Source organism: Rhinoraja longicauda, chromosome 2 (genome assembly GCF_053455715.1).
Source record: "Rhinoraja longicauda isolate Sanriku21f chromosome 2, sRhiLon1.1, whole genome shotgun sequence".
Taxonomy (NCBI): Eukaryota; Metazoa; Chordata; class Chondrichthyes; order Rajiformes; family Arhynchobatidae; genus Rhinoraja; species Rhinoraja longicauda.
Window position 1 is genome coordinate 49,071,193 of NC_135954.1, and position 16,901 is coordinate 49,088,093.

General features: G+C 43.2%; 1 protein-coding gene across 3 annotated transcripts in view; it reads right to left on the reverse strand.

The window, feature by feature from the left end:
- The window catches only part of LOC144604368 (aromatic-L-amino-acid decarboxylase-like), a 73,714-nt gene that overhangs the window by 46,093 nt on the left and 10,720 nt on the right, over positions 1–16,901 (reverse strand). For 2 of the 3 annotated variants that reach the window (XM_078418692.1, XM_078418682.1), the window contains exon 4: positions 6,269–6,388. The exons of the other annotated variant lie outside the window; for it this stretch is intronic. In XM_078418692.1, coding sequence (XP_078274818.1) covers positions 6,269–6,388 — 120 coding nt within the window. The remainder of the gene's footprint in view (positions 1–6,268; positions 6,389–16,901) is intronic. 3 annotated transcript variants of the gene reach the window in all.

The following is a 16,901-nucleotide window of genomic DNA, read 5'->3' on the forward strand; positions in this document are numbered from 1 at the left end:
ACAATGAAAACACCTGGGTGCTCCTTTGGCAAGTATCTCATGCAAATGGTGGCAAAAAAGCAAGCCCTAATATGCTACACAATTGTTATCCTGTCTGCTATTGCAATCAAGTCAAGTCAAATTTATTTGTCACATACACATACACGATGTGCAGTGAAATGAAAGTGGCAATGCCTGCGGGTTGTGCACAAAAAAGAATTACAGTTACAGCATATAAATAAAGTTAATAAGTTATTATTAGTGTCGACAAAAATTTCGTCTCTGGGGTTATAAAAGTTGACAGTCCTGATGGCCTGTGGGAAGAAGCTCCGTCTCATCCTCTCCGTTTTCGCAGAGTGACAGCGGAGGCGTTTGCCTGATCGTAGCATCTGGAACAGTCCGTTACTGGGGTGGCAGGGGTCCCTCATGATCTTGCTTGCTCTGGATCTGCACCTCCTGATGTATAGGTCCTGCAGGGGGATGAGTGTAGTTCCCATGGTGCGTTCTGCCGAACACACTACTCTCTGCAGGGCCATCCTGTCCTGGGCAAAGCTGTTCCCAAACCAGACTGTAATGTTGCCGGACAGGATGCTCTCTACAGCCCCAGAGTAGAAGCAATGAAGGATCCTCAGAGACACTCTGAATTTCCTCAATTGTCTAAGATGGTAAAGGCGCTGCTTAGCCTTACCCACCAGTGCGGCAATGTGCGTTGCCCACGTCAGATCCTCTGTAATGCGGACTCCCAAGTATTTAAAACTGCTCACCCTATCCACAATAGACCCATTTATCTCCAGTGGCGTGTACGTCCTTGGATGTTTAGCCCTTCTGAAGTCCACAATCAGCTCCTTTGTTTTAGTGACATTCAAGAGGAGGCTATTGTCCTGACACCAGAGTGCCAGATCAGCCACCTCCTCCCGGTAGGCCTTCTCATCGTTGTTGGAGATCCGGCCCACCACCACAGTGTCATCAGCAAACACCATCTTAAGGATTGTTGGATAGAGTTAACAATAGTAAACTATGGGAGAGGACCTCCTATATTTCCATTTAAAGCACAAGCAATAATTCAATGTAAAGATTAGCTCCTTTAATTGTGTTATCCTGTTCCTTCTTGAGTAGTGCAGGCTCTCTTTGATACATATTATTTACAGGATTTAGATATTGTTGCAGTACCAACATCTTTTGTCTCCCAAATTACCTGTGGGAAGCAAGGTGACACGCACAGTACTGTCAGGTAGGGTAAATCACGAGGCAGAAGATTCAGAGAGAGGGCCTGCTGGTGCCTGCTCAGAGAGAGGGCCTGCTGGTGCCTGCTCAGAAAGAGGGCCTGCTGGTGCCTGCTCAGAGAGAGGGCCTGCTGGTGCCTGCTCAGAGAGAGGGCCTGCTGGTGCCTGCTCAGAGAGAGGGCCTGCTGGTGCCTGCTCAGAGAGAGGGCCTGCTGGTGCCTGCTCAGAGGGCCTGCTGGTGCCTCCCTTCCCCTCCTCCTTCCCAGATCTCCCTCTATCTTCCTGTCTCCACCTATATCCTTCCTTTGTCCCACCCCCGACATCAGTCTGAAGAAGGGTCTCGACCCGAAACGTCACCCATTCCTTCTCTCCCGAGATGCTGCCTGACCTGCTGAGTTACTCCAGCATTTTGTGAATATACTGTCAGGTAGGGTGTTCACTTGTTTTTGGTCCAGCAATAATGAATGGATTGGAGGTGAATTGAATTCACATGTGATGACAATTTTATTCTTATAGATAAATGATTGGTGCTTTCAGAGATGCCTAGACTAATTACTGCAGTGCATCGTACAAGGATGCATAGAACCCTTATAAACATAGCACAAAAAGTAAGGAAATTTGTGTTTGGTAGATTATTTCTTTGTTGTAACAATGCTTCTTGGCAATAAATCTTATACCGTTGGAAAGCCTGTTTATTTCCCTTTTAAATGGTGCCACATTTGTAAGGAACATGCATTTGTGGGATGAGCAGCAGAGCTGAGTATGTGGGTTGCGCCCATGAAAAATCTGCCAAATCTTCTCTGCCAATGCCAAACAGCTTATTCTGCCATTGACTCTTGTTCGGTGTTGTTTGGTGGATTGGATGATTGAAGTCTGAAGAAACAAGACATATTGGCAATTTAACAATTTATTCATTTAATAAACAGGAGCCACAGTAGCGTGTGGAAGAACCATACACAGCCATAACAGCCTGGCACCTCCTCCTCATGCTGGTCACCAGCCTGGTCACACACTGTTGTGGGATGGCATCCCATTCTTCAACCAGCATTTGTCGCAAGTCAGCCAACGTGGTTGTGTTGGTCACTCTGGCACGAACAGCACGCCCAAGCTGATCCCACAAGTGTTCAATGGGGTTGAGGTCAGGACTGCTGGCAGGCCATTCCATCCTCTCCACTCCCAAATTCTGGAGGTAGTCTCTGAGAAACCCTGCTCTGTGGGGGCGAGCAATGTCACCAGCTTGAAGTTGCCCTATCGCACGGGCCCTATCCAGAACAGTCAAACGTGGCATGCCGATTCTTGGAGCAGACACCTACTGACCACTGTAGCAGGGCCCATGCTCACAGATGCTGCCAATCAGGCACCTGATTGTCAGCACCTGGGGGTACCAGAAGCTCAAAACAAGAGTCAATAGCAACAGCAGAATAAGCTGTTTGGCATTGGCAGAGAAGATTTGGCAAATTTTTCATGGGCGCAACCCATATACTCAGCTCTGCTGCTCATCCCACAAATGCATGTTCCTTACAAATGTGGCACCATTTAAAAGGGAAATAAACAGGCTTTCCAACGGTATAAGATTTATTGCCAAGAAGCATTGTTACAACAAAGAAATAATCTACCAAACACAAATTTCCTTACTTTTTGTGCTATGTTTATTTCCAGATGTAATGGCAATAAATGTTTACAGTGCCAGTGACAGACTGTTTTATCCTAATTCCTCTCTTTTCAGTAAATAAATTGTTATTGATACACACCTGAGATATCCTGTAGGTAGTGAAAAGGAGAATTCATTGCAAAATTTCCAGTCTCTCATTTGTTCTTAGAATATAGAACATAGAACAATACAGCGCAACTACAACACACGCCAAGACCAACTCTTATCTGCCTGCAATAATCCATATCTATCCACTCCCTGCATGTCCATATGTCCAACCAAAAGACTCTACAATGTCACAATTGTCCCAGCAGCATGTTCCATGCACTCAAAACCCTCTGTGTTAAAAAAAAACCCGCCCCGCGCATCTCCTTTAAACTTTGTCCCTCTCATCTTAACACTATGCCCTCTAGTATTTGCTTTTTCCTTCCTGGTTCTTCACATAGAACTTACATCACAGAGAAAAATAATTCAACGCAACAGATGTACGGTGGTGTTTACCTTCAGTCATGTCTCTCTAAACCTTCACTCATCTCACCCTATCTGCTGTTCATTTTTAATTTGTACACAAATCAACATCCACTTAACTCCATCGATGCTACGTCTCAGCCACTTTACAATTTTCGGGTGGGGTAAGTAGGACAGTACGGTGGTAATGAGGTTTGGAATGAACCATGACCATGAATCCACAGAGAAAACATTTGCCAGCTAACTAATCCCCATCCCTGTCTTAACTGTTACAAAAAACATTATGAATGTTACTGTAGAAACAAAGAACTGCAGATGCTGGTTAACGCACAAAAGGACACAAAGTGCTGGAGTAACTCAGCAAGTCAGGCAGTATCTCTGAAGAACATGGATAGGTGCTGTTCCGTGTCGAGACTTTTTTGTTACTGTATCTGACATTCACAAATATAATTATTCCAAAACAAATGTTAAAAACGATAATATCTAAACTTTACAAAAAAAAGGACAAAATAATTTAAGAAACATTCAAAGGAAGTCAAACAATTAAAGAATACCTAGAACTATTCAGTCTAATTCCTCAGAACCACACTTCTTCCTTGTGATAAATGGTAGAGAAATCCCAGCACCAGATTTTATCAGGTTTTATCTGGGGCTTCTCCATGGTCTTAACTAAATGCTTTTTAAATGTTGCTACCATTCTACAGGATCTCCTGGTTGCCAATCATTTCAACTCCCCTTCCCATTTTGACCTTTCTGTCCTGGGCTTCCTCCATTGCCAGAGTGAGGCCACACGGAAATTGGAGGAATAGCACCTCATATTTTGCGTGAGTAGTTTACAACTGAATGTTGAATTCTCTAATTTTAAGTTACATCTGCCTACACTCCCCTCACATTCAAGAGGGAATAGTTCACCACAATAAATCCCTCTTGACATCACACCTTCCCTAGCCAACAATGGGCCTTGGGGATATTAAAGCCACCCATTTCAATAATGTTTCCCATCTTTCCATGATCTGTTTACGTATCTGCTTATTTATCTTCCATGGGCTATCGCCAAAACTTGTGTCTCATCCTAACATTATAATTTAATCATTCTTATTCCAGAGTTCTATCCATATTTCCTCTCTGCATGAGCCCTCAAAGTGCTCAAGATTTGCCACTTTGACAATCTTCCTGATCAGTATTGCAACTCTTTTATTGTATCTCTATCTCTCTGATCAGATTAAAATTTTCCAGGTGCTCAGTCACTTTATCTTCAATTAAAGATTCTGATAATCTCCTGACAACAGAAATTAGGTTAATTGAATTCCAATTCCCTGGCTCACTCACTTAAGTTTTTTTTAATGGCGGTTTTGCAGAATCCTTCCAACATGAATCAGCGGTTCCAAATATTTGTGATAATTAATTTGTATTTTCTGTCACTAAAGTTGATGATCAGCTCCTGCTTCTGCAAAGCTTTTTTTTAGTTTAGTTTAGAGATACAGCATGGAAACAGGCCCTTCGGCCCGCCAAGTCTGCACTGACCAGCAATCTCTGCACATTAACACTATCGTACACACACTAGGGACAACCAAGCCAATTAACCTACATACCTGTACGTCTTTGGAGTGTGGGAGGAAATTAAAGATCTTGGAGAAAACCCACGCAGTCACAGGGAGAATGTACAAACTCCATAGACAGCACCCATAGTCAGGATCGAACCCAGGTCTCTGGCACGGCAAGCGCTGTAAGACAGCAAATCTACCGCTGCACCATCGTGGCCGCTCAATTGGACGAGTAGTCCAGCAATCACCATTTTGAAGGAGGAGCCAGCGCTGCCATCGCAGCTGCGGCTTGCCTGCAGTCCGTCTGTATTTTGTGTTTTTTGTTGTTTTTGTCTGAATTGTAGTTTTAATATGGTGTAGGGTTTGTATGTTATGTTTGTGGGGGGGGTGGGAAGGGAACGGGAACTGTAAAATTCTCTCTCCCGAACGGAGACGCGACCTTTGTTTCTGTGTCGTGTCTCCGTTCCCGTTGCGGCCTACCACCGGCCATGCACCTGGGACCACCTGGGGCTCTGGTTCGCAGAGCCCGCGGCCCGGACTCACCACCTGCGGCGCTGGCTGCCTGCGGATGCTGCGGGAGCGGCTGCGATTCGTCTCCGGAGGCTCCGGCGCGGGCCGCGTGGATGTCGGAAGCCCGCAGGCCCCTGGGTGGCGGCCGACATCGGGAGCTCCGGCAGCAGCAGAGGCAGCGTGTTCGCCCACCCCGAATCGCGGGGCTTGGGTCGGCCCGCTGCGGACCTTTCACCGTCCGGCGCGGCCTGGAATAGGCCGTGGACCTTTCACCGTCCAGCGGGGACTTCAATATCGGGAGCCCCGACCGCCCCGACGTGGCAACTCCAACAGCCTGACCGCAGGAGAAGACGGCAGGGAAGAGAAAAAGAAATTTTGGCCTTCCATCACAGTGAGAAGGGACTGGAGGAGACTCACTGTGATGGATGTTTCTTTTTGTTTGGTGTTAGTTTATGATTGTATGTTATTGCATTTTTATTGATTATTCTTATTGGTCTTATTGTTCAACTGCGGGTAATGTTTCATTTCACTACACATTTATGTGTATGTGACAAATAAACAACTATTGACTATTGACTATTTAGGGACTATTTGATAAGGAATTAACAATAATAAACTCTGGGAAAGGACTTCCTATTTCTCCATTTAAATCATAAGCACTGATTCAACACAGAAATTAACTTTAATTGGGTTACCTTCTTTTGCTTCTTCAGTAATGCAGATCTGTAGCGATTAAAATTCAAAAGCTCTTTTTTGCCAAAAATTGCTGTTTTTTTTTTTTTTTAAAACACACAAGCAATGCACGTTCCATTAATTCATTATTGCTCTTCCTGCAAATGTTGACAACATTTATCAGAACAGAATTCATTTTTTGTTACTGAAACCTTTCTTACCTGTATCACTCCGCCACCTTCACTCCCTGTCCCAGTGAGGAACTCTTTAGGCAGGTTCAGCATCTTCCCCAGCCAGTCGAGCATCACCGTCTCCAACTCAGTGCATGCAGGGCTTGCAGCCTAAAGGGCAAGGAGTTCACGTATCTTTGGTGACCTTAAATTGAAATCCTGCCAATAGCTATTTTTATTTGAATAATACTCTTCAATGTAAAAATATTTTACTGAGGGGCATCATGAATACAGTGAGTAAAAGAAGAACAGCAATACTAGTAACACAAGTAACTGCAGATGCTGCCTTAAAAAAACACAAAGTGCTGGTAAATCGGCAAGTCAGTCATAAATTCTGAAAAACATGGATAGATGGCATTTCGAGAACAACAATACCATTAGTCACAGTGGAAACACAAGGAACTGCAAATGTTGAAATCTTGAGCAGAACAATCTCAGTGGGGCAGGCAGCATCTGTGTTGTGTTTGGCTGCCTGCCACTGTAACTTTCTTTTTTTTTTCCTAATCAGATGTGCAGCACTTTGGTCAACGTGGGTTGTTTTTAAATGTGCTATACAAATAAAATTGACTTGACTTGACTTGTGGAGGGGATATACAGGCATTTCAGATTGGGACCATTCATCAGACCAATTATAGCAGGGGGGAAAAGCTAGAAAAGAAAGATGGGCCAGGACAAAGCCTGGCAAGTGGTGGGTGTAACATCACCTGTCCATTCCGTCCACAGATGCTGCCTGACCTGCTAAGTTCCTCCAGCACTGTATGTTCTCTACTAGTCATAGTGTCTGTAGTTCTCCCAATCTGCCACTGAGGTTTTCACTGAATTGACATTGCTGGCGTTGGAATAACTGCCTTAAAATACATTGAACCATATTTTAGTCTTTACTTGAACTTCTGGAGAGAGAGAGAGAGAGAGAGAGAAGTGTCACAACAGAGTATCATCACAAAGGTGCGGTGTGATAGTTTGACAGCAGAACAAGTCTCCTGGCAGGTCCCTTCTGTTATTGCTGATCACATATCCGATCCCAAGAAAATGGTCACTTTAATAAATATAGAAATAGAGTTTATTCCTGCCGGTTCATGTAGAAGTGATCACATCAATCTAAAATGAGAGTGGTACACTATGGAGGGCACAATGGCTCAGCTGTAGAGTTGCTTCCTTACAGCACCGGGTTCAATCCTGACTATGGGTGCTGTCTGTATGGCGTTTGTACATTCTCCCTGTGGTCACCTAGGTTTTCTTCCATATCTCAAAGATGTGCAGGTTTGTACGTTAATTGGCTTTGGTAAAATTGTAAATTGTCCCTAGTGTGTAGGATAAAGCTGGTGTACTCGAGAGTCTAAAGTCTAAAGTCACTATCTCTGCAAAGTGCTAAAGCAAGGTTGAAGTTTTACATTTTTTCACTTATCTCAATTACTGAGATTGGCACAATCTCATAAAGCCAATGAGATTGTATCATCGGTAGAGGGCAGGGGGAGGATTAAATCTTTGAATACAACAGATAGGTTGGGTACAAATTGGAGAGGGAAGGATGATAGGAATGAAGGATGAGAGGCAAGTGAATGGGAAAATGAGAGAGGTGGTAGGAAAGAAAATGGGAGGCTGCTCATGTCTGCCCTGGTTTTCTCAAAAAGCTTCAGAGCCAATGACGTCCTCTTGAGGTGTGATGTAGGAAACAGAGAAGCCAATTTACATAGAGCAATGTAATGAAGTAAAATATCAGTTTTCACAATGTTCATTCACATAAATATTAATCAGTTCCCTGGGAAGACAATTGCAACTTTTCTACGATGCTACATGAGGTAATGTTCATATGGGTGGACTTGATTTACCATCTCACCCAAAAGACTGCACATCTGAAAGTGTCATTCTTTTGTCTCTTTTTCATCTTCAGCCTTTGTCCACCCATCTGCTAATTAAAACCCTCCCTTACCAGTACCCACCTATCACTTGCCAGGCTTTGTTGCGCCCCCACCTCTTTTCCTGCTTTCACCTCCATAGTAAAACTAGTCCGAAGATGGGTCCCGACCTGAAGCATCGCCTATCCATGTCCACCAGAGCTGCTTCCTGACCCGCTGAGTTACTCCAATAGTTTACGTGTTTTCTTCGTATAGTGATGATGTGGGTCAATGGGAAGATATGAAAGATAAGACAACAGATGAAGGAGGTGGGTGAGGAATGAAAATAAGAGTGGGGCCGACCATGAAAAATAAGATAAAGGGTGAAAACACAAGGAACTGCAGATGTTGGAATGTTGAGCAAAGCACGAAGTGCTGGAATAATACGATGGGTCAGGCAGCATCTATGGAGGGAATTGATAGGCGACACTTTTGGTTGGGATCCTTCCAGGTCATGGTTAAATGAACAAGAATGGAAGAAGTGAAAGTAAGTGGGAAGGAGGGATGGAGTGAGTCTCCGAGCCTCAGCCATGGACTTTCTTCTCCAGGGGAGTCGAGTCCCTCTCTTCACCGTGGTTGGCGGCACAGCGCAAGACACGGGTTTGATCCTGACTACAAGTACTGGCTATAGGCAGTTTCGACATTCTCCTGTTACCAGTGTTCTCCGGGAGCTCCAGTTTCCTCCTGCATTCCAAACATGTACAGGTTTGTAGGTTAATTGACACATGTAATGAGAAAAAGTGATAGTAAAAAGTTTGTCTTTTCTTAACCAGCATAATTGCTTTGCACAGGTGGGGGTGGAATGTTTAGTTTTTCTTTAGGTGGTCATGGTGATTGACAAGGATGCAGGAATGCTTTCTGGGGACGAGTCATTTAGGTACATTTATTCACCTTGGTGATTAAAATGTACAAAGTTTGCTTCTCCCCTTCCCCTCACAATCTATCTGAAGATGGGCCACAATCCAAAACATCATTTATCCACATTCTCCAGAGATGCTGCCTGACCTGCTCAGTTACTCCAGCACTTTGTGTCTTCTTTTGTGAACTAGCATCTGCAGTTCCTTGTTCCTTCTAATCACCTTGGTGCTTGCCAGCAAGTGTGTGAAACACATTGAACTTGGCTGCAACCCATGTCACCAGCTCTCTAATTAGCTATTGAAAAACTACCTCTTTGTCCAGAAATGAGTCCTATTGCCATAGTTTCTGATGAGTTTGACTACATGAGAAATGTCAAATTATAAGTTGCCAGTGAAAGCATCATGGTAATTCCCATTTAATAATAGGAGACATTTAATTACAGCTACCAATTATCCAAACAGGAAAATACTGTCTCAATTCAGAATGTATTGCAAATCACAAAAAATTGCAGAAGCTATAGATCTAAAACAAAACTGAAAATGCTTGAGAATCTCAGCAGGTCGTGGTACATCTGTGGGAAGAGAAACATGTTTATGTTTCAGACAGAAGCCTCTTCATCAGAACTGAACATCAGAACTCCAAAGACGTTCAGGTTTGTAGGCTAATTGGCTTTGTAAAATTGTAAATAGTACTTAGTGTATGCAGGATAGTGTTAGTGTGTGGGGATCACGAGTTGGCGCGGACTCGATGGGCCGAAGGATCTTTTTTCTACGCTGTATCTCTAAAAACTGAAAACTAAACTAAACTGGGATAAAGGACAAAGAAGCTTACTAAGCTGCAGGATGGGTAGGGAGAGGGTTGTTCCTGATAACTGAGGGGTGAGATATAAATAAGGGTATCTGGTCAATGAATGAATGGGAGCAGTTAGAGTGAGATCTTAGATAAAAGACTAAGACTTGCAAATATGGAGAAGGAAGGCACGCTGAGCAGGACTGGTTGAAATGTCCCCCACTCCCATCAGAAAAAAGGTAATGTGATGCATCCTATCAGTGGAAATCCAGCCGGAAGTCTTTACAATCCCCACATCCTGGCATAGAGACAGATAACAGATGCTCACTGTATTTGAGGGACAGCAAGCTGCTAATTACATGAAGCAGAAAACAGAATAAGGATACCACCCAAAATTCTTCACCACACTTCCAATCCAAATGTATCTGTTGGCTTCCACTGGCACTCTTCAATATGTACAGCGTAACCCAATTTTCTAGTAAATGCATTCATACAAAGTTTCAAGCAAAATTAATAATCAAAAATTTAATTTGTAAACTTTTAAGAAATTAGGAGACAAACAGGATGCATTTTAAGTACTTCTTCCATTATTTTTGTTAACATCTGTTCATTTTTTTTGTTTTCCAATCTACACAACTTGCTACTGCACAGTATAGTAACAGTAAATATACTGAAACAAAGGAGCAGTAAAATACAAAGAACCCATCTTACCCAATGTCAGGTAAGATTTATCAAGTAAACGAGATTCCCAATGGATAAAGCCAGAGGGGTATTGTTTCTCTTTAGAATATGTTATCATGTTCAGTTCCTGTAGCAACTAGGAAATGGCCTGACAGAAGCTGTGGTACAACTGCTTCCCCGACTGTGACAGAGCAAATATAACTGTCTGTTTGTTTAACTGAAAGGAAAATTAAGTGTAATTGGCAAATGTGATTGTTAGCGTAATGTCAACATATTGACAATTACATTATCATGACCTCCTCTGTTAACACATTATGCTGTGCAACCTGCAGCAACTCAACACCATGAGATAAGATTTTCATATTCTTCATTCAGAACGGCAGTAAAATGATTGGCTCTATTCAACTAGACCTGCTTCCATCTTAGATCAAGAAGAGGCTGTTAACAAAACCAGCTCTGGACCCCTAGTTTGATAAGGTAAGTTACAGCAGAGATAGGAAGCACAATATCTAGAAGCAAAGAGGTCCTTCTGCAGTTGTACAGGGACCTAGTGAGACCGCACCTGGAGTACTGTGTGCAGTTTTGGTCTCCAAATTTGAGGAAGGATATTCTTGCTGTCGAGGGCATGCAGCGTAGGTTTACTAGGTTAATTCCCAGAATGGCGGGACTGTCGTATGTTGAAAGACTGGAGCGACTAGGCTTGTATACACTGGAATTTAGAAGGATGAGAGGGGATTTTACCGAAACATATGATTATTAAGGGGTTGGACACATTAGAGGCAGGAAACATGTTCCCAATGTTGGGGGAGTCCAGAACCAGGGGCCACAGTTTAAGAATAAAGGGTAGGCCATTTAGAACGGAGATGAGGAAAAACTTTTTCAGTCAGAGAGTTGTAAATCTGTGGAATTCTCTGCCTCAGAAGGCAGTGGAGGCCAATTCTCTGAATGCATTCAAGAGAGAGCTAGATAGAGCTCTTAAGGATAGCGGAGTCAGGGGGTATGGGGAGAAGGCAGGAACAAGGTACCGATTGAGAATGATCAGCCATGATCACATTGAATGGTGGTGCTGGCTCGAAGGGCTGAATGGCCTACTCCTGCACCTATTGTCTATTGACAGTGTAATTGAGAATATGTGTGTTGGTGGGCAATACAGAAAATTGCTAGAAATACTTGCAAAAAATGAAGGTTCTGTAAAAAAGTAGAACTTAGTTTGCTAAGGAAATGCATTTCAATTATGCATCATAGGCTAAATTGGAATAAATATAATTAAGATGCAGGTGCAATTTTCTAACTTTCATTAAAAATACAGTTTGAATAAGTTCCATAACACTGATTCCAGAGGGAGAGAAAGGGAGAGCTGGTATGGACTCATTTATCTCTATTGACTCAACGAACTTGAGATAAAATTAATTAGAAATGCACAAATAAAGGCACCCAGTCAGGAAGTATTACAGGTAAGGCATGTTTAATAAAAATAAGTTTTTGTTTGAAGATATGATTGCATAGATAAAAGGAGAGCCGTCTAGGTGTGTAGTAACTAGAGTTTTGCAGATGTTGCTTAACATAGTCTTTTCTAGGGACGTGAGAAAAGCATAGACTTGTAGCATGGAATTAATGTTGCAGTATGGAGAAGGTTTGCTGTTTAAAACAAGGTAATTGCAATGTGGCTTTTTGGGTGAATAGGTGTAAGTACTCATATGTTATACTCCTATTAATTGGCCATTGTTCTGCCTTCAACACCATAATTACATCCAAACATCCCCAAACTCATGGATCCATGAATTATCAGCCCCCTCTGCCACTGGATCCTTGCCTTTCTGATCCACAGACCAAATCAGTGAGGATAGGTGCCACACCACCTCTACCATAATTTTCAATACTGGTGCCCTGCAAGGATGCATTCTCAGACCCCAACTATACTCTCCATACAGCCACAACTGTGCAGCCAAATTCAGCTCTAACTCTCTCTACAGGTTTGCAGATGACACTACTGTGGTGGGCCAAATCATGAACAATGACAAGACAGAGTACAGGAAAGAGATTGAGAACTCAGTAACATGGTGTCAGGACAACAACCTCTCCAACAATGTCAGCAAGATGAAGGAGTTCGCTATCAACTACAGGAAACATGAAGTATATGTTCAAATCGGCATCAATGCTGTTGAAGTGGAAATGGTTGAGAGCTTCAAGTTCCTCACCAATACTATTACCAATAATCTGTCATGGACCAACTGCATTGAACCGACAGCCAAGGGGACACATCATATTCCTCAGGAGACTGGAAATTCAGCAAGTGTCCAATGACTGTTTCATACTTCTACAGATGCACCATAGGAAAGATACTGTGAGATTGCATCGCAGTATCTCTGGAGAACATGGATAGACGATGACCCTTCCCGAGCTATTCATGTTCTCCAGAGATGCTGCCTGACCTCCTGAGCTACTTCAGTACTTTGTGTCTTCTTTTAGACAACTATTAAGGTTTAGCATCTAGTGAGGTTAACTGAAGGGATTACAGGAAAACAAGAGAAATTGGTGAAAGATACATTCATCTAGAGTGACAAATTTGTCATAGTCATACAGTACGAAATAGGCCCTTCAGCTTAGCTTGCTCATGATGACCAATGTGCCCCATCTATACTAGTCCCACCTGCCCATGTTTTGCCCATATCCCTCTAAACCTTTCCTATCCATGTACCTGTCCATATGTCTTTTAAATGTTGTTATGGTTTCTGCCTCAACTATGTCTCCTGGCAGCTTATTCCACATGCCAATCACCCACTGTGTGAAAAAGTTACCCCCCAGATTCCATTTAAATCATTCCCCCTTCATCTTAAACCTATGTCTTCTGGTTCTTGATTCCTCTTCTCTGAGTAAAAGACTATGCATCTACCCTATCTTTTTCCATATAACCATATATAACCATATAACAACTACAGCACGGAAACAGGCCCGTTCGGCCCTACCAGTCCACGCCGACCACTCTCTCTGACCTAGTCTCATCTACCTGCTCTCAGACAATAACCCTCCAATCCCCTCTCATCCATATACCTATCCAATTTACTCTTAAATAATAAAATCGAGCCTGCCTCCACCACTTCCACCGGAAGCCCATTCCATACAGCCACCACCCTCTGAGTAAAGAAATTACCCCTCATGTTACCCCTAAACTTTTGTCCCTCAATTCTAAAGTTATGTCCCCTTGTTGGAATCTTCCCCACTCTCAAGGGGAAAAGCCTACCCACGTCAACTCTGTCCGTCCCTCTTAAAATTTAAAAAACCTCTATCAAGTCCTCCCTCAACCTTCTACGCTCCAAAGAATAAAGACCCAACCTGTTCAACCTCTCTCTGTAGCTTAAGTGCTGAAACCCAGGCAACATTCTAGTAAATCTCCTCTGTACCCTCTCCATTTTGTCGACATCCTTCCTATAATTTGGCGACCAGAACTGCACACCATACTCCAGATTCGGCCTCACCAATGCCCTGTACAATTTTAACATTACATCCCAACTTCTATATTCGATGCTCTGATTTATAAAGGCAAGCATACCAAACGCCTTCTTCACCACCCTATCCACATGAGATTCCACCTTCAGGGAACAATGCACATTTATTCCCAGATCCCTCTGTTCCACTGCATTCCTCAATTCCCTACCATTTACCCTGTACGTCCTATTTTGATTTGTCCTACCAAAATGCAGCACCTCACACTTATCAGCATTAAACTCCATCTGCCATCTTTCAGCCCACCCTTCCAAAAGGCCCAAGTCTCTCTGTAGACTTTGAAACTCTACTTCATTATTAACTACACCACCTATCTTAGTATCATCTGCATATTTACTAATCCAATTTGCCACACCATCATCCAGATCATTAATGTAAATGACAAACAACAGTGGACCCAACACAGATCCTTGGGGTACTCCACTAGACACTGGCCTCCAACCTGACATACAGTTGTCAACCATTACCCTCTGGTATATCCCATTCAGCCATTGTTGAATCCATCTTGCAACCTCACTATTAATACCCAATGATTTAACCTTCTTAATCATCCTACCATGTGGAACCTTGTCAAATGCCTTACTGAAGTCCATATAGACAACATCCACAGCCTTGCCCTTATCAATTTCCCTGGTAACCTCTTCAAAAAATTCAAGAAGATTAGTCAAACATGACCTTCCAGGCACAAATCCATGTTGACTGTTTCTAATCAGGCCTTGTTTATCCATATAATTACATATATTGTCCCTAAGTATCTTTTCCATTAATTTTCCCACCACAGATGTCAAACTAACAGGTCTATAATTGCTAGGTTTACTTTTAGAACCTTTTTTAAACAAAGGCACAACAAAGGGCGGCACGGTAGCGCAGCGGTAGAGTTGCTGCTTTACAGCGAATGCAGCGCCGGAGACTCAGGTTCGATCCTGACTACGGGTGCTGCACTGTAAGGAGTTTGTACGTGGGTTTTCTCCAAGATCTTCGGTTTCCTCCCACACTCCAAAGACGTACAGGTATGTAGGTCAATTGGCTGGGTAAATGTAAAAATTGTCCCTAGTGGGTGTAGGATAGTGTTAATGTACGGGGATCGCTGGGCGGCACGGACTTGGTGGGACGAAAAGGCCTGTTTCCGGCTGTATATATATGATACGATATGATGATATGCGCAATACGCCAATCTTCCGGTACCATCCCCGTTTCTAATGACGTTTGAAATATTTCCGTCATAGCCCCTGCTATTTCTGCACTAACTTCCCTCAATGTCCTAGGGAATATCCTATCAGGACCTGGAGACTTATCCACTTTTATATTTTTCAAAAGTGTCCGTACCTCCTCTTCTTTAATCCTCATAATTTCCATCACTACTCTACTTGTTTCGCTTACCTCACCTATTTCCTCTCATAGAAACATAGCAACATAGAAAATAGGTGCAGGAGTAGGCCATTCGTCCCTTCGAGCCTGCACCGCCATTCAATATGATCATGGCTGATCATACAACTCAGTATCCTGTACCTGCCTTCTCTCCGTACCCCCTGATCCCTTTAGCCACAAGGGCCACATCTAACTCCCTCTTAAATATAGCCAATGAACTGGCCTCAACTACATTCTGTGGCAGAGAATTCCACCGATTCACCACTCTCTATGTGAAAAAAAACTTTCTCATCTCGGTCCTAAAAGACTTCCCCTTTATCCTTAAACTGTGACCCCTTGTTCTGGACTTCCCCAACATCGGGAACAATCTTCCTGCATCTAGCCTGTCCAACCCCTTAAGAATTTTGTAAGTTTCTATAAGATCCCCCCTCAATCTTCTAAATTCCAGCGAGTACAAGCCGAGTCTATCCAGTCTTTCTTCATATGAAAGTCCTGCCATCCCAGGAATCAATCTGGTGAACCTTCTCTGTACTCCTTCTATGGCAAGAATGTCTATCCTCAGATTAGGAGACCAAAACTGTACGCAATACTCCAGGTGTGGTCTCACCAATGCCCTGTACAACTGCAGCAGAACCTCCCTGCTCCTATACTCAAATCCCCTCGCTATGAATGCCAACATACCATTCGCTTTCTTCACTGCCTGCTGCACCTGCATGCCTACTTTCAATGACTGGTGCACTACGACACCCAGGTCTCGCTGCATCTCCCCTTCTCCTAATCGGCCACCATTCAGATAATAGTCTGCTTTCCTGTTCTTGCCAGCAAAGTGGATAACCTCACATTTATCCACATTATATTGCATCTGCCATGCATTTGCCAACTCACCTAACCTATCCAAGTCACCTTGCAGCCTCCTAGCATCCTCCTCACAGCTAACACTGCCCCTCAGCTTCATGTCATCCGCAAACTTGGAGATGTTGCATTCAATTCCCTCGTCCAAATCATTAATATATATTGTAAATAGCTGGGGTCCCAGCACTGAGCCTTGCGGTACCCCACTAGTCACTGCCTGCCATTCTGAAAAGGACCCGTTTATTCCTACTCTTTGCTTCCTGTCTGCCAGCCAGTTCTCTATCCAAATCAATAGTGAACCCACAATACCGTGTGCTTTAAGTTTGCATACTAATCTCTTATGTGGGACCTTGTCGAAAGCCTTCTGGAAGTCCAGATATAACACATCCACTGGTTCTCCCTTATCCACTCTACTAGTTACATCCTCGAAAAATTCTATAAGATTCGTCAGACATGATTTACCTTTCATAAATCCATGCTGACTTTGTCCAATGATTTCACCACTTTCCAAATGTTCTGCTATCCCATCCTTAATAACTGACTCTAGCATTTTCCCCCACTACCGATGTTAGACCAACTGGTCTGTAATTTCCCGTTTTCTCTCTCCCTCCCTTTTTGAAAAGTGGGGTTACATTAGCTATCCTCCAATCCTCAGGAACTACTCCAGAATCTAAAGA